Below are 20,605 nucleotides of genomic sequence, written 5' to 3'. Positions count from 1 at the left end.
TTATTTCTTGGCAGTTCTGAGCCCAAACAAGCATTACCAGTAAATGTGCACTGTTAAATATATAAGTGAAAAAAAAATCACAATAAACATACATTTCTTTTATGTAAAACTATGTACAAAAACAGCTAGGAGTGATTCCTTTGGATACCAATCATCTTTTACTTATTTTTATGCCGTGTTATTTAGTGTTTGAAGCTAGTCAAATTTATAAGTAAAAATCCAGCAGTCTGATCAGCTGAGTGTCCTACTGTACTTACTTTTCTAGATAAAAATATGACATGGAGCTCAGTGAACATTCAGTCAGGAAGTCCACCTTTTGTACAACATGCTTAATTTATCAAATTACCAGAGCATGTACAACTACATGATAGTGTGTTATTATAATAGTGTGTTAATTAAAGGTCAGGACATCTCAGCCTTTGCTGCTTAAAGTTTGACTATTCTCTCTTAAATCCGTTTTACACAAATCCTTAAACTTTATGAAAGTGCAATACTAAAACACTGAAGTGTCTCTTTTAAAGGGTGGATGATGATAAGTGATTTGCTGTGTGCTTTGGATGACTAACCAGGAAGGAGCTGCCCCATACAGTACATTGTATTGAGTCACAATAAACTGACTTTTTCACAGCAGACATTTTAACATGTGATAGCAGAGAAAGTACAGGAGGAATTTGCAACATGAGTTATGGCTGCCTTCTACGTAGGTGTGTCAGTGTCAGGGCAATGCTGCTGGTTCACTGTCATGTGACTGGAACACATATTTTATTAGTGACACCTGTGCTTTTCCTGCTACGAGTCAAATGTCTGCTGTGAAAAAGCTCTATAGAGGGAAAGACCAGCAGCATGATTAACTGAGCTCCATGTTTTGTTCATATACAGTAAGTGTCCCATGTCACCAGAGGCCGTCAGCCTTTTCACCACCAGCGCTGTCTGAATCCATGGGGGGGGGGGGGGGGAGTTGATACACTGGCACTGGAATCCCAACAGTAAACATTATAATTATGCTGTTGTGTTCAGACTGAAGTACACCTTAACACATGTAACACACAGCACCTCAAGTAACAGTCAAATCATAAATAATGTAAAGTTATTGTTCATATATTCAAACAAAACAAAACAATGTGCCTTAAATCTATGAATGTGGTAATGAAGAAGGAAGTCATTGTTTTCTTGTTAACAGTGCTTCCACTTCCTTTTTTTTGTAACAGACATGTAAAACTGCCAAACATTTGGGCAAAATTTCAGGTAAACATCCCCCATATGAAAACTGAAACAGACATTCAAAAAAAAGCAAAAAAAAGATTCCTCAACTAGTGATGAATATACAGTGTTTCCATTACAGCACAAAGTGTGACTTTGTGTTCTCAGCAGTCCAAACAGGTGCAACCAGGTGAAATCATACAGTGTAGCATATTAGCTTAAGCTAATACTACCACTTCGCATGCAGTGAACACATGCTAGATATTCTCTATCATGCAGCAATTATTCAACTTGTGCACATGGCTCCTTCCCACATTAGTGCCCGGTCAGTAAAATCGCAGCCTTTTCGTTTCCACAAACTGTTTCTGTTCCTCTTCAGAGATCTGGTTTCCTTTCACACTGTAGGAACATGATCACACCCCATCAGACACTCATTTAAGTCCAAACACATTATTATATTCAGAGGGAGAATACAAGAAAGTGATCCTGATGCTGTGAAGAGATTGTGTGACACCCTAAAGAATACTAAAATTACGCAGTTAGTTATGTTTCATTAATATGGATTATATTGGCAATAGAATTTGTGGTATTATTCTTATCAATAATATCAATTTATATCTATCAATAATAATGCTAATGGATGTTTTTGGACTCTTAACTCATCTGCCAGATCAAATCTCCATAACTGATATAGATAGATAGAGATAATCTACCTTTCTCCACTAAAGAAAGACATTTGTTTGACTCATAATCAACCAAAATTCCTTAATCTGAATGAATTTGGAGTTTAAATGCATTATCAAAATCAACTGCATAAATGACTAAAATAAACTTCAACTGTTCCTCACCATATCTCTTTAAGTGCTGTGTTGTAAGAAAGGGCCTCAGCGAGGTGTTTCATCCCGTCCACAGTGAAGTGGTTATTGATTAACCTGCAGACAAATATACCAAGCAGGTGAGTTTCTGACTATCAATGTCTGACCAGCGTATTCAGCAGCATCAGAGGTTGGGTGCACAGTGACATCATGTGAGTAAATACAGAATGTGTTTTTTTTTACTTACCAGAGGTGGCTTAGACCAGTGTCTGCTTGGACCAACTGAGCCAAGTATGGAGCTGCATCATCACATATCTCATTCTGCACCAACCTACAACAGCACAGAGTTGGAGTTCTATACACACAACAGCAAAAATCACTCAAACTCAAACTAAATGACCTGCCTACCAGAATATCCTGAGGCAGCTGTTCTCTTTCAGTGCTTCTGCCAGGATCTTTGCGCCTTTTGATGTGATGCCATTGGCTGAGAGGCTGGAATAGAAACACAGAAATGATGAGCCATTAATTTTTAGTCAGGGGTTTTATATTGAGTTTGTGAGTGGTTCCTTTCTCACCTGAGATTGGTAAGACTTGGGTGGTGCCTCAGAGCTTCTGCGAATGCTTCTGCTCCCTCATCACCAATGGTGTTCCCCCACATTCTGGAAACAGAGACATCAAAACCTTCATGATGAGCTGCAGTCAGACATGTACAAACACAAAGGGCCTGTCTAACTCCTGCTATCCTGCTGCATTATCCTAAATAGAATTTGACATGTTGTCATGATTCCACTTCAAATTTTAAGAACACGCATCATATAAAGTCTTGAGAGAACTTCTACAATATATATATATATATATATATATATATATATATATATATATATATATATATATATATATATATAATATAAAATGTTTTGGATTTGTGGTTCTTGTTTATCTTGATGTATTCTTATGATTTGTCACATTTGCCTTCAATTGTTTCAGTGTGAATGAATGAATGAAAGTGTGAAAAGGATTAACATGTCACATTTTACCTGACTTTTTTCAAGGTAACATGTTTTGTAGTGCTTGAGGGATGGGCATAAAACAATTTTTTACACTATCTGAAACCTTCCTCCATTAATCCTGTCAAGCCACCATAGCAACATTGCTACTCAGTCAGATGTTGCTCTTGATCTGTAGATGTTACACATCATTGGCTTTTTCTTTAAAATTTTACCACCTTCAAGTAACCAGCTGTATAAGAGGTAATCCTTGATTAACTGATCCTGACACACAAAGAAGTTTTACAGCAGTGAAGTCTTACCCCACATCAAATATGCTCTTGCTCTTCTGAATTGCACTGGCCAGATACTTCCCACCAACACTGGTGATCTTGTTTTTACCAAGCCTGAAGGAAAAGTAAGGACAACATTAATTAAAATACATAAAAACAAATATATATTATTTGATGTGTCTTGGCACAAGTTCAAATTGATATCTTACTTGAGAACTCTCAGCTTTGGGCATTCCTCAACTATCTGAGCAATTAGCTTGGCTCCGACATCTGTGATGTTATTGCTGTAAAGCCTGAGAACAAAAGCACACATTTTTAGAAACACACGTTTTACTTTACTAGAGCAGAATTTTAGTTTTGGGGGGTAAAAGCTTTTTGTAGCCTACCTTTATTTTCAAGACAATTTTTGTATCCCTAAGATTTTGTACATTCAAAGTACCATTATGTATCTGAACCAAAATTGTGTGTGCTACCTTTTTTTTCATCAATTTGTCCCTGATTCTTTCTTTTTAAAACTGCCAGTTCCTGCTGCTGAGGACACACTCGCTTCTATATTTTGTTCAGACTGTCCTACCACAAGATAATACTATATGATTCATGATTCTTGAAAACCAGTAGTCAAACTCTCCACAAGAAGTTCAAGCATTTATTCCACAAAAAAACATCTACAGAAATAAATAAATTGTTTCATGTTATGGATAACTGTGGCTTTAACCAGTCCATTTGCTACTTTTTGGGGGGTAAGTTGAAGGAAAGACACAGAGCCACTCCTCTTTCTTACACAATCTCACCTCAAGCTCACACACTCTTTTGGGGAGAAATGCAGATTATCAGTCTGGAAAAATGGACTTGTTTACTCACCCCAAGACCTCCACAATTTTCTGCTTGCACAGCTCCTCTGCAAGAATCTCAATGCTGATGTCTGACAGTTGATTGACGCAAAATCTGCAGGCGAGCATGTTTGATAATGCATACAGTTATATATATATATATATCATACAAAGAGTTTGGATTTACTAGACTTAAGAATAGAGGACATTTAGAAACATGATTCTTACCTCACTATTCTCATTTTACAGAAGGATGGTCTTAGCTGCTTCATCCCATAGTCACTGATATTGTTGTTGTCCATGTCGAGCCCCAGAAGCTTCTGACGGTGCTGCAGTACAAAGTTCAGGGCGGTGCAGTCACCTGAAAACACGTTACAGTGACCCATCTTGATGAAGTTGGATGTGATGCCTTTGGCTGTCATCTGAGCGATGTCTTTGCTCCCCGTCTCGAAGATGCACCTCAGCATCCACAGGAAGTTGGGCAGAACATGAACTTTCTTGCCCTCTTCACTCATGTGGTGGGGTAAGCCCTGGAGGTGCGACTTCACACTGGTGGAGAGGTATGACTTTAGTAAGTTCCGTTTTTTCTTTAGTAACACAGGAGAGACCAGATGCTGCATCAGGCTGTTGTTAGCTTTGGACAGCAGTCCACACAAGAACAGATTAGTAAACTGAAGGTGTTCATTAGTAGTAAACGGCTTCTTTTCACTGGGCTTTGAAGATCCACTAATACAGAAGTTAAAAGGCAGACAGGAGCGTTCCCTCCTCCTGCTGCACTCTGTGAAGAACTTGAGGATGGAGCTGGCAGCAGCCTCTTCATCCAACACAAGAGCAAACGCCGCCAAGAAAGACTGCAGAGTCATATGGAGGAATTCAAAGGTAGCAGGGCTTTCGCTGGCATCATACTCACTAACAGCTCTAAGGAAGCCCAGTGGTAGGTCCTCCTCTGTCAAGCCGCAAGCAGTAATCTCCTCTTGGCCACAAATGAAGCTACCTCTCTCCATACCCTGTAGAGCAAGCTTGGCAAATGCTGTGAGGGGCCTGAGCCCTGCTTTGAATGTCTCTGAGGCACAGCGAGTTCTTTTCTTCAGCAGAGATGGAGTGGGTGATGCTGAGCGGCTGAGGAACACCTCTGACAGCAGGAGGAAGATGTCACTGAGTGTGATGCAGGTGTCAGGCAGCTGAAAACTATCATGCATGGTCTGCAGGTGCGTAAAGCTCTTGAATACGATCCAGCAGAACAGGGGGGTGGAGCAAAGGCCGCAGAGGTGGGGGCTAGCATCCAGCTGAACTGAGACCAGGTCTCGCTGCTCCTGCTCCTTGAAGTGCAGATCAACGTAGGTCTTCAGATGAGTTGGGGAGAACCCCCGGAGAGCCACCTTCTTTCTGATCACCCTGCTCTGGATTTCGATCCCTGTCCGGGCTGTCAGCACCTTCTGCGAGCCCTTGAGTAGTTTCCCACAGAGCAAACTGAGAAGCAACTGGAGAGGATGTGCCTTCTCCTCCGGTGACGCTACTTCAGGGACATTCATCAGGTCTAGATCCTCCTGAATCTCATCATAGCCGTCAAACGTAAAAATAGCCTTCTCAGGGAAGCGCAAGATGTAATCAAACACTTCATCATCAGGATCGTGGTCTGGGTAGAAGTTGTATTTGAACAAAAGGTCTCTGAGGGAGATCTGCTCTGTGTCCTTAAAGGTGCTGAACATCCTACAGCGGAACTTAAAGAAGAAGATGGCATCTGTCTGCAGCTCATTCTTGGACCACAGATTTTGGAGTTTCTGCAGGAGGATTGATTTTCCCACACCGGCATCCCCCATTACATAAATGGTTTCACCCTGGGGATTGAAGACTGCATGCTCCCCAAGGAGCTGGTCCAGACTCTCCAAGAAGCCCATACTTTCATTGCAGTCGTTCAACAGTTCCATCAGTGTGTCGGTGTAGAGGTCCTCCAGCCGGGTCTCTTCTTGCTGTCTGTACGACATGATGAAGCTGGTGTCCCGGCTCATTTCTTGCCTCATCTTCTCATTATACCTGCTGACTTAGAGGAAATAACTGCCAATTAGTGCAATATAGAAACTCTTAGTGGTATTAGTAGAACCAGAGTTAGGCCCAGTGACTCGTAATTTGTATTTACTATACAATTTCCAAAAATTATAAACTTTGTTTGACTTGTATTAAAGGACAGCTCAGTTTTGTCAGTGGATTTTGGCCCCTATCACTTACATTGAAAGCACATTTGAAGGGGATCTTTTAATAGTCAGTATGAACAGGAGGAATGATTACAGCGAGGAAAACCTCTTTCACTGTTCATATGGACACCTGACTGTTGTTTTAAGACAGACTTGAAAAAGTTTGAAGCTATCCTTTAAACCATTTCTATATTAATATTTAATGAACACATTAACACATTTAATTTCTCAACTATACTCAGAACCCTATTTTAATTCTTCCTGGAACAAAGAAAACTGTATCATTCTGCAACTAATACATTTTAAACCATTTAGACATCTTGCATAAACAATTGCAGACCTTAAACTGAGCCCTGTGGAACACCACACTTTAGTCTCATTATATTTATATTGAAAGACATTGATACACATTGTCCAAGTAGTTACGTAGTGATGATGACTATGCCAATCCTCTACTTCCACACTTTTTGTAAAAACAATTCATTATCATAGTTCCATTACTGCCAACTCAGCTCTAAAATCATACTGATTGTCACTCATGATGTTATGCTTCTCAATAAAGTTGCCCTGACTGGATTCTTTTAATGTCTTTGAAAACTGGGAAAGCAAAGAAATTGCTCTATAGTTTGAAAATAAATGTTTATCTCCAGTTTTGTACAAAGGAATAACTGAAAACTTAAATGAGGCACAGAGAAGGATTAGTTATTGCAGCACTTACTGGGATCTGTGTTAACCACCTTCATCACCATCATATCTTCACTTGGGTTGTAGTTGATCTCTTTCAACCATGGCTGGAGATCTATGTATGCATCACATACTTTATATATGATGTAAATTAAGTATGCACTGGCCTCTTCCCCTTTGCATTGGACTAGCTCCAAGATTTTGCGCACCTGTAGAATAATCAATGGAAATAAAGTATTTGTTACAATTTCATAAACAGTGCCTCATGCTTTGTGTTGGATTTTTACAACAGGATATATTACAGAGAGATACAACACAGTATATTAGATTCTAAAAAATCCAAATTGAGAGCTTAAGAAAAGAATAGCCATTGGTTTTCCTACCTGATCTGTCTTGGTGGCGGTTCGCTGTATGATCTCAACATCTTCTTCACAGAGGAAGCCACATGCTAACAAGTTGTCCAGGATACATTGAATGCTCCTCACCTTGGACACCAGAAGCTCTCTGTGGTAGGTCAGGACGTTCAGACACGACACGTTGGCTTCTTCTATCTGACCCATATTTACTGCAGGGTAGTCACCTCTGTGATAACACAACACAAGACCTGGCCAAGACAGATACACTGTATTTTAAAGGTACAGTCCCTACACAGATATCACAGATACTGTAATTGGACGCATCACTTACAACTAATGATAACCAATAATTGGAGAAATCTGTAATTGTGTTTTGCTGAGTCCAGATAATATTGCTGATTTGACATTTTGACTCAAGACCATAAATTACATGGTACTGAGTTCACGTCATGGTACAAAGTACACGTCTGAATAAGTCCATACATACATGACCCGATTCTGATACAAGAATGGACATTTTCTATGTACTTTAAAGCATTGGCAGTCGCAGTATTACCAAAAAATAGTACAGAAATAAATAAATAAAGCCGTAAATTGAAATACACGACGGGAAATAGGTCTAACAAGATCTTTGTTTAATTGGCAGCTGCCCAGAAATTGTTTACCGGGTTGTCACTCTGACAAGTTATGTTTAGCTTATAGTTGTTAACTTATATTATATAATTATATTATTAAATACTTGAATTTCGATCCATGATAAAACAGTTTGCCACACAAGTCATTCTTTCTACCTCAGCTGTTTCCGAAATCCTTCGACACCTCCTGTTGTGACACACCCGCGGCATTGACACTTCTTTCTTCCAATTTATTATCAGCTATCAAAGCTGATAAATACCATTCGCGTAAAATTTAGTGCTGAAATGCAGACCGTCAGTCTTTCAGTCAACTAAAAGTTTCAAAATTGGAAATAACCGCTGCTTGTTGCGTCATTAGCTTTGTTTGAATACTCTGTGATCCAGCTCAGAAAAAGCGACCTGTAAGCGTGCTGCACGTATAACGGCATGAATCCTACCAGTGAGTCGTGTCCACGCCAGGTGCTGTGACACCGCCCTTTAAAAAGATGAATGTTGAAAGGAACTAACAGGAGTTAAATGTCACTATTGTAAACTAAAGCTACTTTCCAAACAATATAAAACAGTGTGCTGAAGCTTTCTGTTGAGGGAAGTGAAAGTGACCCGTCTCTTTGCGTCATTTCTCTACAGAATTTCACAACCTGCACGCTGCATTCACGCACCCGCGGAAATATGGAAATTACAGTAATACCAGGTATTTTTCTACCTTTATAGGTAGAATGGGATGATACACAATATAAAAAGTCATTGACATGTCCAAGGGTCTTTTGACTTTCTTTTACTGTCAATGAAAAGGTTAAATGTTTTCTCTGTAGTCTCTTTTGTTCTTACTTCCCCACATGGTGCTTCTGAAATGTAATTTCTATTCTTGTGTATTTTTTTATATTATGAAGAATTGGGCATATTGTTACAGAAGCCCATTTCTGCCAGTAAAAGAAAAATAAGACAAAAGTTCTGCATCTGTGAGGCCGTGGCCGCTGGAGGACCAGCAGTCCTATACAGTCTTGGAGCATGATATATAGTCAAGACATAAGATGATGTAACAAGACATGACGCATCAAAGAAGACATAACATACAGTAGGTCTCACTTGGACCATGAAGAATATGAGGAGACACAGCATATTAAAGGTTTTAACAAATGTAATTTATTTGATCAAGCTGAGATTAATTAATTATATAACAAAAGTACACAAGAACATGTAGTGGAATCAGTAGTGTAGGATGTGCATGAGAGTGAAGATAGTGTGTGTATGTTGTAAGGTGCAGAACATAAAAAGGAACATAAAAAGGAACTAAGGCTGCAACATAACCAAACAGGTGCCTGCAGGGAAGGAGAGAGAGAGAAAGTGTTAGAAGCAACCAGGACTTTGTAGACTGGGAACACTGGGCCCAGGTGTTCCCAGTTGGATCTGATGATCCACCTGAAACAAAACAAACAGCAAGGTGAATCAGAAGACGTAACACGTGTCAAACAAGACACATAACATAGTGGATAATCTGACAAAGTCTGACACAATAGAAAAAACAAGCCTATACATACTTTAGCATAGGCTGAAGTATTGGTTAAAACTGATGTGACACGACAACAGTTCAATTCATGTGGATTGTGCGTGTGTGTGTGTGTGTGTGTGTGTGTGTGTGTGTGTGTTATAGGAGGAGGAGGGCAGTTGGTTACAAGGATATGTGGGTGCACATGCATATGTAGAGGTTATAGATGTGTCACTGAGGATGAGTGACCAGAGGGGAAAGAAACAAAGCAAACACAATTTTAAAGTTTATTTTGTTTATTATATTAATTAACCAGATAATAATAAGTTAAAAATGGAAGGTGTGTGTGTGTTGGATGGGTGGGAGTCTCACAGGAGAACAAAATCCTTAGTATGGATATTTGAGACTTAGACCAATGGGGAGAAGCTGGCCAGTTCAAGGTTGGAGGTATCATCCTAAACAGCTCCCAGTATTGACTGACCCATAATGACTTTTTTGCTATAAGGCTATAAATTACTGTGGATTCTCTCAGGACATCAGTCATTCACAACATCTACAGAGCAGCAACACATGGCCTTGCTCATGCTGGAAAAGAATCTCCTAATTGCCTGTCTTTTAACTGAGACAAAGTATCCTCCATCACTGCCCGTGTTGAACCCATCTGGATGACCGCTAACGGAGGGAGGTAAAGCTGCACCATTTGTGGCATCATTATTGCCAGCATTGCTTTTATCATCACAACCAGTGGTGGTTGAAAAGGTGTGTGGGCTGACGGCCGGTGCTCCATAGTGTGAAACTTCACTGGAGGTTACAAAGCAGTTTATTTCAACTGGTGAGTCCTGGGGTGGGCACACGCTCATGTTCACACGGGATGATGCCACATAAAGGTCTGGATCAGTGTCTCTGGGAAAGTGTCTCATTGTGATAAACCGGTGCCCCAGAGCTTCAGTGGGGGTAATTCTTTTGACAGAATCCACACGCAGCATCCGTTTGAGGAGACTTATAAACGCCAGTGTGTCCTCATACTCAGTGGTGGTTTTCGGCTCTGGGTGGTCCGCTATCATGTCATCCAGACGAGTGTACTTGTTGGAAATGGTCCTACATCGATGGGACTCTTGGCCTGTTGCAAGCACATATTCAGTTCTTGTCTTCATACTCCATAGCTGCTGGGTGAAGCCTTTGTTCTTGCTGAAAAAATCCTTAGTACGGGATCCAGCATTCAGCAGGCGATCGTCGGGCTGACCCTGCATCTGCACGATGATTCTAATGATCTCGTATTCACACCGTACAGGATACAGGTGCAGGCTCAGATACAGGAATGCCATTACGCAGCCAAGAGCCCACATATCTATGGCCTCACTCAACCGGAGGCCAAGGATGACCTCAGGAGCTCTGTAACCAAGAGCCTGAACGGCAGTGCCTCTCTTTATTTTGGAAACCCGAATGGTAAAACCAAAGTCAATCAGTTTCACCCTGAATGGCTGCAACTGATGATTCACCAGCATCACATTATCTGGCTTGATGTCTGCATGCACCATACCTATGCCTTTCAGGGCGTTTAGAGCCACCAGCAGCTGTTGCGTGATAACTCGAATCTCAGACACACACAGTGGCTTCATCCTTTCATTTACAAAGTCTTGCAAACTTTTGTCTAACATTTCCAAAACAACACAAACATGGCCTTTGTACTTGAAGGATTCAAAAAACTTCACCATGTTGTTCTTGTTCATGTCAAGAATACTGACTTCTTTCAGAGCAGATGCCTCTTTTTTACCAGCCCAGGTTGGATATTTCCTTATAATCTTGACTGCCACATCCTCCATGGTGTCCAATTTTATACACCGGGCTACTTGCCCAAAGCTCCCCTCTCCTTTCAAATTCCGTACCAGGTACCTACAAGATTTACCAGACAGAATGTCATTCTCATGTACCTGGAAATCTCTCTCTGTGTATGACAGGAAAGACATTTTTATAAGTCAAAGTATTTCCAAATAGAGCAAGTGTGTTCAGCTATGCAACAATTTCATCTAGGATCAACTACATGGGAGAAGCATCAAACCATCATGTGTCATTAAGGCATAAAGAACCGAATGTTTCGTATGTTCAGTTATGACGTAGTTTTAAAAAAAAAAAGTTGGTATCCATGGAGAAAAAAATATGTGTCTGACGCCCACAGCGCAGATAAGGATATGAGTCGTTCTAATCTAAATCAGATAGAAATAAGTCAGAAATGAGTCATTACAAAATCCTAATTATTGGGTAAGTGGAAATTAACCAAGTGTACTTTTCACTTCACTACATTTAACAGCTATAGTTAGTAGCTTTGTTTCAGATCAATATTTTACACGTAAAACATAGAACTTCATTCAATATGCATTGTCATAGATTAGTATAAATTGTTAAAATGAGCTCTACCTTGACAGCATTAAAATACTGCTTATATGAACACATCAATGAATCGATATAATATTCCAAGAATGTAGGCTTAAGAGTAATATGGAATATATATAGGCAGTAGTAAAATTGGGCCGGAGCCCACCAGAGCTCAGCTCCGTCAACTTCACAGCGCTGCCAACTCTCAAATATTTGGTGTGAAATATCCACTTTCAGACACTGTCTCATGCTGTGGCTCCTTTCCCTTGACTTTATTAAATAGTTGTGGTTGTCAAACAGCAGCGGCATCCATAATGTGCTAGTTGTTGCATAGTTGTTGGTTTTGCAGCTATGCGCAATTTACGCATTTGGCACAGCAGTGTAACTTCATTATGTAAATATTCTGATGTTACATTGAGATCTTACGATAGTCTTATTAACCTAATGATTTTTGTACAGCAAACAGGTAATTTTTTAAACACCGATTCCAAGTTTATACAGTGAAATCATTGCCAACAAAGTCCAGCACCAGCAAAACCCCCTCACTGTACAGCAGGCTGATTTTCTTACCCAAATCTTTCTAAACTGTGTCCTCTGACTGTCCAACCAGCAAAATTCAGACCAAGAAAGATCTGAGTTGATAAAAATGTTAATGTGCTCATATGAGTCGCCTTCACTTATTACAGTGAGCTCACAGCAAAACACTTCAAGCGCTGCAGCGAGTGCTTGGAAGACTGTTCAGAACATGTATGAGACAAGTCTTTTCTCTGCATACAATTGGTTGCAGGCTCATGTGGTAATAACATGTAGCTGCTATGTATTGTGATTAATGTTAAATTTACATTTGTTTAAAATAAATAGAACATACAATCACACAGTCAATGACTTAAGTTCTCCACATCTTCTAAATTTCTATTGTATTTAATCCACAGCTGAAAGACTGAAAAGCAGTCGGGCTAACTTCCTGTACACCACACTTCATTTAGTAAAAACTGGTTTATTGTGATGACATTTACATAAAGCATAAATAAGTCTCACAGGTGGTACATGTTTTAGGTAAAACATTAATGAATCATCATCATTGACATTATTGTTATTGTGCACAGAACAAAAAGTCAACATCACAACACAAACACACACACACACACACACACACACACACACACACACACACACACACACGCACACACACACACACACACACACTCAAACACAAACAAAAAATGTCCTGAATTCAACACACACACGCACACACACACACACACAAAAACAACATTGCATTATCATTCCATGTCAAAAAATAAAGGCAATATCTTCTTCAGTCACTGAACATAATGTGAAACAGTTCAATGCAGACATACTGAGTAAACTTTATGTCAAACAGATTAATGTTATACAGGAAACAAAATATGAGCTCATTGCTCTGGTTTTATAATCCAGCCTTAATACTTAAAAAAAGTGATGGTCTGATTCTGTTGACAGCTCTGTAGTGCAATTTAAGATATTTTTTTTTAAAACATAATATTTTTTACACATATGGAATATTGTTTTCTAGAAAATAAGTTTAATTTGTATGTGCTATACATTTTCTTTAAAGAAAAAAACACAAATATGTTTCTTGGTTAACAAGAGTTCATCTGCAGTATGTGGACCTGACTTTCAAATCATAAGACTAGTTATTTGAGTTTACATTGTGCTACCCTGATGCATTTTCCTAAATAAAGTTGTGTTTAATTAAATTGCCTCCAACAGCCTGACAAATAGAAAACCCGGTGCTGGATAATATTCAAGCAAAGGTTTTGGCAACAGTTCAGATAAAATCTGACATGTATCAAAGGGAACTGCAGATACCTGACAGGGCAGATGAGGATTAACCTCAATGGCTGCTCTGATATTTACACAGTATGACACAAAATGACTGCTATAGATTTCATTTGAGCTCTTGATACAACATTCCTTGCATACTGAAAATGTCAAATAAGCTGTGTTTCAGAATTCCAGCATAACATCTAGCTCTGTTGTTCTTGATCTGCAGGTTTCTTTCAGTTTAAGGTCATTTCACTGAATCTGAGTGCAAAACATGAAACACAGCAGAGGACATGTTTTGCTTTACTGCTAAACTGATTAAAGTACAGAGGCCAGTACCACAGCTAGCAGCTCAGTGGTGTTAAAAACTGTATCTTCACAGATGAAAGGAACGATTTAAACCAAATGCTCAGTGAAAGGGTCACGACATGGCTGCATCCAGCCAGAGCTACAGCTGGTGTAGGTCAGTGTAATAGAGATGATTACATCTCTTCCTGGTACCACATGCATCCACCACGGTTGAATAAGATATCGGACATTGAAGTGAACAGAACCAGTGGAGATCAGATCTCACTCTCATAGGTGTGCATGTAGGTTTTGAGCGAGAGGATTTCAGCGTAGCTCCGAGTGGTTCTGCGGTACAGGTCCAGGCCGGTCAGGATCTCCACGTCTCTGACCCGAGCTGTGTGCATCTTCATCAGGTCCTCCACCCAGCGAGACTCCTCCTCTGAGCTCTGCAGGGAGGCAGCGAGGAGCACAAAGGCATTAGAGTGGGACTCTGAAAGCCTCCGTTGATCATAACCCTAAAGAGGCTTGGCTTTAAAGGAATAGTTCAGTGTAGTCACATTGTCACAAGACTGAGAAGATCAGTATCAATCTCGTGATTGTGCACTAAGTATGGAACTGGAGTCAGGATGTGGTTAGCTTAGCTTAGCAGACTGGCAGCAGGGGGAAACGGCTAGCCTGGCTCTGTCCAAAGTGAAAAATACACCAACTAACTAATTTAACATGTTGTATCATGTTTGTTCAGTTTGTAGTCTTGGGTACAGTTAGGTGCTGGAACTATTTCTTGTCGAACAACAGCCATGTGCTGTGACTATACCTAACTTCACAGTCAGGTTTGGTACCATCGTGCCTGTACAGAAACATGTACCAAAACCTGTGCTCATAAACTGTATCTTGCAATTCACGCTGCAGCTGGAGACACTGCACAGAAGTGCTGGGCAGATGTATAAACTGTTGCTTGCTCATTTTTCAGGAAAATTATAATTTTAAGTAAGTAAGTCTCTTCTGGACCTGCAGTTGTCTTAATTTTTATATTCTGATGGCACATACAGTTTTTTTTTTCCATTTGTGAGTAAGTTATCTAAGAGGCCATATGTAGATATTACACTATACTCAGAAAATAAGTGCTATTAAAATGTGATCATGCATTTAAAGATATGCTGTTCCTTACATTGCAGGTCTCGTCGTTGCTGGATCTGTGCGGCAGGATGAAGGCAGCACTGCTGAGTGGGCCCCCGCACGAGTCTGCAGCCTGTGTGAAGTCTAAGCAGCTGGTCAGGACCACAAAGTAGTGTGTGGGGATGGGTATCATCCCACTTACATACCTGCAATCAAAAAAGAAAACTCGACTTAACTTGTTTTATTTATAACAAAGGGACACACTTTTCCTTTTAGCCCACGAAATGAGAAATCTATTTGTGTCTTTTTTGTTCTGAGTGAATCCTGCACTGCCTTAAACAAGTAAGAAGTATCGAGGCAAAATTAGAAGTGAAGTATGAATGTTCTTACTCTTTTATCTTGTCAGCTGAGTCCCTGACACCATCGTAGTCATAGTCAAATATGGGTCCAATGAGCACGTTCACCCCGTTTCTCTCTGTGGCATATTTCTTCACCAGCACTCTCTGGAAGTAAGTCCATATTCCTGAGAGAGAAAGGTAGACGAGTGTGGAAACGAAGAGACAATCAGTGAGAGGTGTAAGGATGAAGAGAAACAAGGGAATATATTTGGCTTCATCACTGTGCAGGAGAAATACAGTCAAAATCATGAGATACAAGGTCTTAGCAGGTTTCCACTTACATCACCCCAGAATAAAGACTTACTCTTGAAGGCAGGATACATGGGGACGGTGTTGGTGATGAGTACAGCATCATATTTTTTGTCTATGCCTGAGGATAATTCTGTTAATAAAGAAAAAGCATATGATTAAAATATGTATTATTAAAATATATTTACAGTGCAGTAATGTTCTCAGATCAAAAATTATGCTTTAAAGGACGGGTTCACAATTTTTCAAGTGTGTTTTAAAACAACAGTCAGGTGCTCAAATGAACATTGAAACATGTTTTTCTTGCTGTAATCATACTGACCATGATCATACTGACCATTAGAAGATCCCTTCATAATGCACTTACAATGTATGTGATGGGGGACAAAATCCACAGTCCTCCTTCTGTGCAAAAATGTATTTAAAAGTTTTTCTGAAGCTAATAGGAAACTTCAGCGTCCAAATGAGTCAAATCTAGTAAATATCTTTCAACGTTACAGTCTTTTTAGAGCCAAAGTTCCTCTTTTTGTTACTATACTTCCACCACAGCTCAACAGGGGAACACTGACTGAGGAAACATAAAGAGGGAATTTGATGCTAACAAGACTGTAAATCTGTCAGATATCCACTTGATATGACTAACTCAGACTGATGAAGACTCATATAAGCTTCACATCAACTTTTAAATGCATTTTTGCACAAAATGACTGTGTGGACACACTGTGGATTTTGGCTCCCATCACTTACATTGAAAGCACATTTGGTGTAGACAGCAAATATTTCTATTTTTACCTCAGTGGAACTGAGCAGTAAATGTGGTTGTAACTGACGATTCACTGGCCAAACTGTGTTTCAGTTGTGTTAGTTACTTACGTGGTGGGTACAAGAAGCCATAAGTGATCTGTTTGTCTGCTCTGTAGTTGGTACAAGACTGGCTGTAGGCTGGAGGGACTCTGGCATCAGGTCGCACACAATTGGACAGGGCTTCAGGCAGAGGAGACACATCTACCTGTAGGATCATACACACACACATACACACACAAGGGACATAAAATGTATTGACATTACACAGTGTTTGGCTGCATGAAAGACAAGAGCTGTAGCTACATGGATGTGATGTTATGTGTGAAGTCTGTATTGCAGTTTTAATTTACCAATGGCAGAGCTCAATCTAAGACACAATGCTGGATAAATATAATCTTCCTCATACTTATAACTGGATCCACCCTAGGGAGGGTGTTTAACTCTATTTTTAGCAGCAGACGGAGCTTGAAGCACAGAAAGTGCAGGAAGTGTAGCCTGTTTAACCCCCAACCATATTTCACTCACACTGTCCGCTACTACATTAAGGGTCCAGCACAACTTTGAGCATTTCACTGACGAGAGAGTTGTATTCCTGCTAGTATGTCTTCAAAAATCCTCTATCCATGAGTAAGGGGACACAATGTTTAAAAGAGTAATCTCTGGCATATCTACTGTTGAGTCAGTAATCTCTGACTGAAACTAAACTAATGTTGGTGTGTAAGATCGACATTTTTTCATCCTGTCCTCTGAATGAGAGACATTTGTTGACTGTTGACAGTTAAAAGATGTACAGTACCTGTCTGCTGACAGTGTATGATGTCCAGAGAGGCATAGAGAGAGCCTCGCTGTAGCCACTGATGTAGTCACTGTGGTGGAGGATGGAATATTTGGTTCGGTAGAGTACAGCAGGTCGACCATACGGCAGGTTCCTGCTGTCTGAGAGAGGAACAGTACAGGGACGCAGCACAGGAGAGGCAGGGATGTAATGAAGCACTACTCTTTAAACTGCTGAAATGAATGAACAACATGTGAAAACCAGAAGCCATTACACATGCATGATCCATTACCGCATGCATAGGATCATAATCATTTCAAGATCATTCATAGCATCAGGACAGACTGACCATCAATAGCTTGCCTCAGTCGCTGGTTTAGCTCCTCCACTTTGTTCTGTAAGAGACAGAGCCAGAGTGACTCCAGGTTATAGCCTCGTACAAGGGTCACTTTCAAACCTCTCTGGCCCCTACTTTTTACACGCAACTGCAAAAAGATCGGAGATTGAACAATCTCTTGCCAGAGATCTACATGGGAATCACAAACACAGTATAGGTGAAGTGAAACACTGCAGAGCAGGGTCGGGTCTAATTCACTCCCAATCCCAGCAATTCAGGAAGTCGACCTCCACAAATACTACACTGAGAAGGTAGTCAACTGTGAACGGTAAACCTCAATGAAAAGCCCTTTGGTTAGGTCATTTTGTTCCAGTGAATTGACTGAAGTGAAGGTGAATTGACCCCAGCTCTGCAGCAGAAACAAGGCAACAAGGTTATTTCAGCTTTTAAAGAAGCTGAATAGAAGACACAACAGAGCAATCAGGTATTTCAATACACTTTTACATGTCAAACAGGCTCATTCACACACATACAGACAGACACAAATCATCAAATAATCATGGATGATAGGCCCATGCAGATGATTCTTTTTACAAGACTGCTGTGTAAAAAGACACGTTTAAAAGCAAAACATAAAAGTTAAGAAAAATTCCCAACAAAGACAACATCTGTATTTAAAACCCCTTCAGTCACTGCTGCTAAAAGTCACCTCACAGGGCAGAGAGCTGCTACAGACACACTCTGCTCTACAGATCAAGACCAACTAATCCCAGTATTCCCACCTGATGAAAGCATTAGTTTGATCTGTTATGGTAACTGAATGCTGCTGGGAACAATGGGAAGTTGACAGCGACCTGTGCTTAAATCATGAATTTTCTTTTTCTTTCTTTTTGTGTTATGACTGTGGGGTTTGAAATAAAGTAGTACTAAAATGTGAGTGGACTGGCCCACTACATTTTCTTAAGAAAAATAAACATAAATACATAAATATAATAAATAGCAGTCACTTTATGGTGAGAGGATCTGTACTGACCAAAATGGCCCAAAATGTTATCAGCATTTTTAAGATGATTTCTATAAAAATAATGCATTAGAGATTCAGTCAAGGCAAATCTCACCTCAAAATGGAAACAATGGAGCTTTTTCAACCAAGATTTACTTAGCAGACACAATATCAGCAAACGTTCAAGTATCTAGACTGCATGAGGAGCATGTGAATTATTTTCCTTTCTCATTTGAACAGAAAAGCAGCAGTTCAGGATCAGTGTTACCATGAACTCCTGAGTCAACTGTTAAGTTTTTGTTCCTGCACATCAGGCTTGTACACAATTCATTATTCTTAGACACATTTAAAAATAGAATAACAAAAATTATGATGACTAAGGAGCAGCCAGTGATGATGGATGACAGGTTTGAGAAGTGGCCGGTGTAAAATATCATGTTTAGCAACCAATAAAGTCAATAAGTCACATGAGCAATAAGCTAAATCAAATGATCCTCATGTTTCATCTCATTCTAATCTCATCTCCATCCAAGGATTGACTCAGCAAGGAGTCAATACGCTGAATGCAGAGATGTTTTTGTAAAGGTGCTCCTTATAGCCCCCTTTATCTGTAATATGAATGTATTACTAAATACAGATGGTGGTAATACCAACACTGCAAGGACACAGAGAGACTGAGCAGTGCTGCTTTTCAGGGGATGTTGAGTGGTCTCACAGTGAAACCAAATCCACCAATGTGACAAGGCCAAACACAGTCAAGAAAAGGTGAATGATTGGTCTGTGGCCAGCAACACAGCCAGGTTAGTCATACTTTGCTGAGCTTTGTAAGGGTCTAATTTGGCTCCAGGGAGGTGTCATATAGTTCTTATTTGACTGTAATTACAGAAGAGGGAGCTGTAACATAAGGTGCAACCCAGGAGGTAATGATCTACAGGAAACAGTTTGAGAACATGCTGACTGGCACTTTTACCAGCATTTATGTCAGGAGTATTTGATCATTTATACAAACTGTAAGCTAATGAACGCTAGATGACAGTAGCATTTGTAGTAACCAAACCTTATTGCAGCAAAACTGCCATGCAGCATTGAGTCAAAAAGTTGTCCAAGCATCATTATCATCACATTAAAGGATTACATTATCGTTTTTGGAGATTGGCTTGTTGACCAACTTACCTAAAAGTGATGCAAACATGAAATTATACCAAAAGTATCCATGTACCACAGTTAGCTCTGGTGCTCCATGCCAACTATTTATACTACACTATGTTTAGGGAAACTTTTATCGCATTGTTCTCACTAAGAGAGCTGACTTTTTAGTGACTGAAACTGGTTTCCATTATATGGTCTGTACATTTATACTGCTAATACAGTGAAATATTTACTGCTCTACAAAGTTAATGTTGTCAGGTGTGTTGTGATTTTTACTGTTCACTCATGGCCCACCTTTCTTGTGGAAACAGGGAAATCACTCCCTGGCACTGAGTTATTCTCTAGCACTAACATCAGGCCAAAGAACACTGCTTCTCTCCTCCTTCTGCTCCTGTGGGCATCATCTTTCTCTATAAATCTTACCAATGTCATATGTTAAAGTTTCAACTTAAAGGGATAATTCTGGTTTACTGCAATTTCAATACTATTTTTGATATTTTGCCAATTGTGTCTATCAGTTCTGATAACATTGTACCTAACAAAGTAAATACTGAGCTCTATGAACACAGAGACATCGCGATGAAAAGGTTGAACCAAAAAGTCAGTCTGTAAACTGATGGATATTCACAACAGACAGTTTGGTTAATTTTTTGTACGTATATTTGGGCATGTTTATGCCTTCATTATCACTAATAGTAGAGAGATGACAGGAATGCGCCATTTCTTGTGCTGTCAGACTTCTTTTTAGCAATGTCACAGCATTACTAGATCTCAGCAGCTACTTATGTGATTCCAATATTATCAAAACCAATAGAACCAATGGTCAAACC

At 39.8% G+C, this 20,605-nt stretch overlaps 2 protein-coding genes across 7 annotated transcripts in view; both read right to left on the bottom strand.

Moving 5' to 3' along the window:
* Positions 1-83: 83 nt before the first annotated feature.
* Positions 84-8,615, bottom strand: nod1 (nucleotide-binding oligomerization domain containing 1). Of its 5 annotated transcripts, XR_010930468.1 has the most exons (13): positions 8,429-8,615; positions 7,384-7,604; positions 7,035-7,209; positions 4,353-6,165; positions 4,156-4,239; positions 3,504-3,587; positions 3,325-3,408; positions 2,591-2,674; positions 2,424-2,507; positions 2,263-2,346; positions 2,049-2,132; positions 503-1,599; positions 84-469 (listed from the first exon to the last, which is right to left on the bottom strand). XR_010930468.1 is itself a non-coding variant. In XM_067602478.1 (12 exons), the coding sequence occupies exons 2-12, from the start codon at positions 7,558-7,560 to the stop codon at positions 1,527-1,529; spliced, it is 2,826 nt and encodes a 941-aa protein (XP_067458579.1). In that variant the 5' UTR covers positions 7,561-7,604; positions 8,148-8,615; the 3' UTR covers positions 84-1,526. The 5 variants fall into 5 exon arrangements, 4 of the variants coding, with proteins under 4 accessions (XP_067458579.1, XP_067458577.1, XP_067458580.1 ...); XM_067602478.1 differs by having other exon boundaries at positions 84-1,599; positions 8,148-8,615; XM_067602476.1 differs by having other exon boundaries at positions 84-1,599.
* A 4,137-nt stretch (positions 8,616-12,752) lies between these two features.
* enpp2 (ectonucleotide pyrophosphatase/phosphodiesterase 2) overlaps positions 12,753-20,605 on the bottom strand; it is a 30,854-nt gene continuing 23,001 nt past the window's right edge. Inside the window, exons 20-26 of one of the 2 annotated variants that reach the window (XM_067602474.1) lie at positions 17,636-17,771; positions 17,308-17,447; positions 16,581-16,716; positions 15,763-15,840; positions 15,451-15,583; positions 15,113-15,266; positions 12,753-14,390 (exon numbers count right to left, since the gene is read on the bottom strand). In XM_067602474.1, coding sequence (XP_067458575.1) covers positions 14,220-14,390; positions 15,113-15,266; positions 15,451-15,583; positions 15,763-15,840; positions 16,581-16,716; positions 17,308-17,447; positions 17,636-17,771 — 948 coding nt within the window. In that variant the 3' untranslated portion in view covers positions 12,753-14,219. The remainder of the gene's footprint in view (positions 14,391-15,112; positions 15,267-15,450; positions 15,584-15,762; positions 15,841-16,580; positions 16,717-17,307; positions 17,448-17,635; positions 17,772-20,605) is intronic. The other variant, XM_067602475.1, reaches the window with a different exon arrangement.

The sequence above is a fragment of the Thunnus thynnus genome, chromosome 10 (assembly GCF_963924715.1).
Source record: "Thunnus thynnus chromosome 10, fThuThy2.1, whole genome shotgun sequence".
NCBI classification, from domain to species: Eukaryota; Metazoa; Chordata; class Actinopteri; order Scombriformes; family Scombridae; genus Thunnus; species Thunnus thynnus.
Note: the sequence above shows the minus strand (reverse complement) of the source record. Positions and strands in the feature narration are given on the sequence as shown.

Excerpts from the sequence above, each read along its gene's own strand:
- nod1 (XM_067602478.1), bottom strand. The coding sequence starts at position 7,560 with ATGGGTCAGATAGAAGAAGCCAACGTGTCGTGTCTGAACGTCCTGACC. Across the intron at positions 2,347-2,423 it reads AGCTGCCTCAGGATATTCTG|GTTGGTGCAGAATGAGATAT; the intron begins GTAGGCAGGTCA and ends GTGCTGTTGTAG. Across the intron at positions 2,133-2,262 it reads ACTGGTCTAAGCCACCTCTG|GTTAATCAATAACCACTTCA; the intron begins GTAAGTAAAAAA and ends ATTTGTCTGCAG.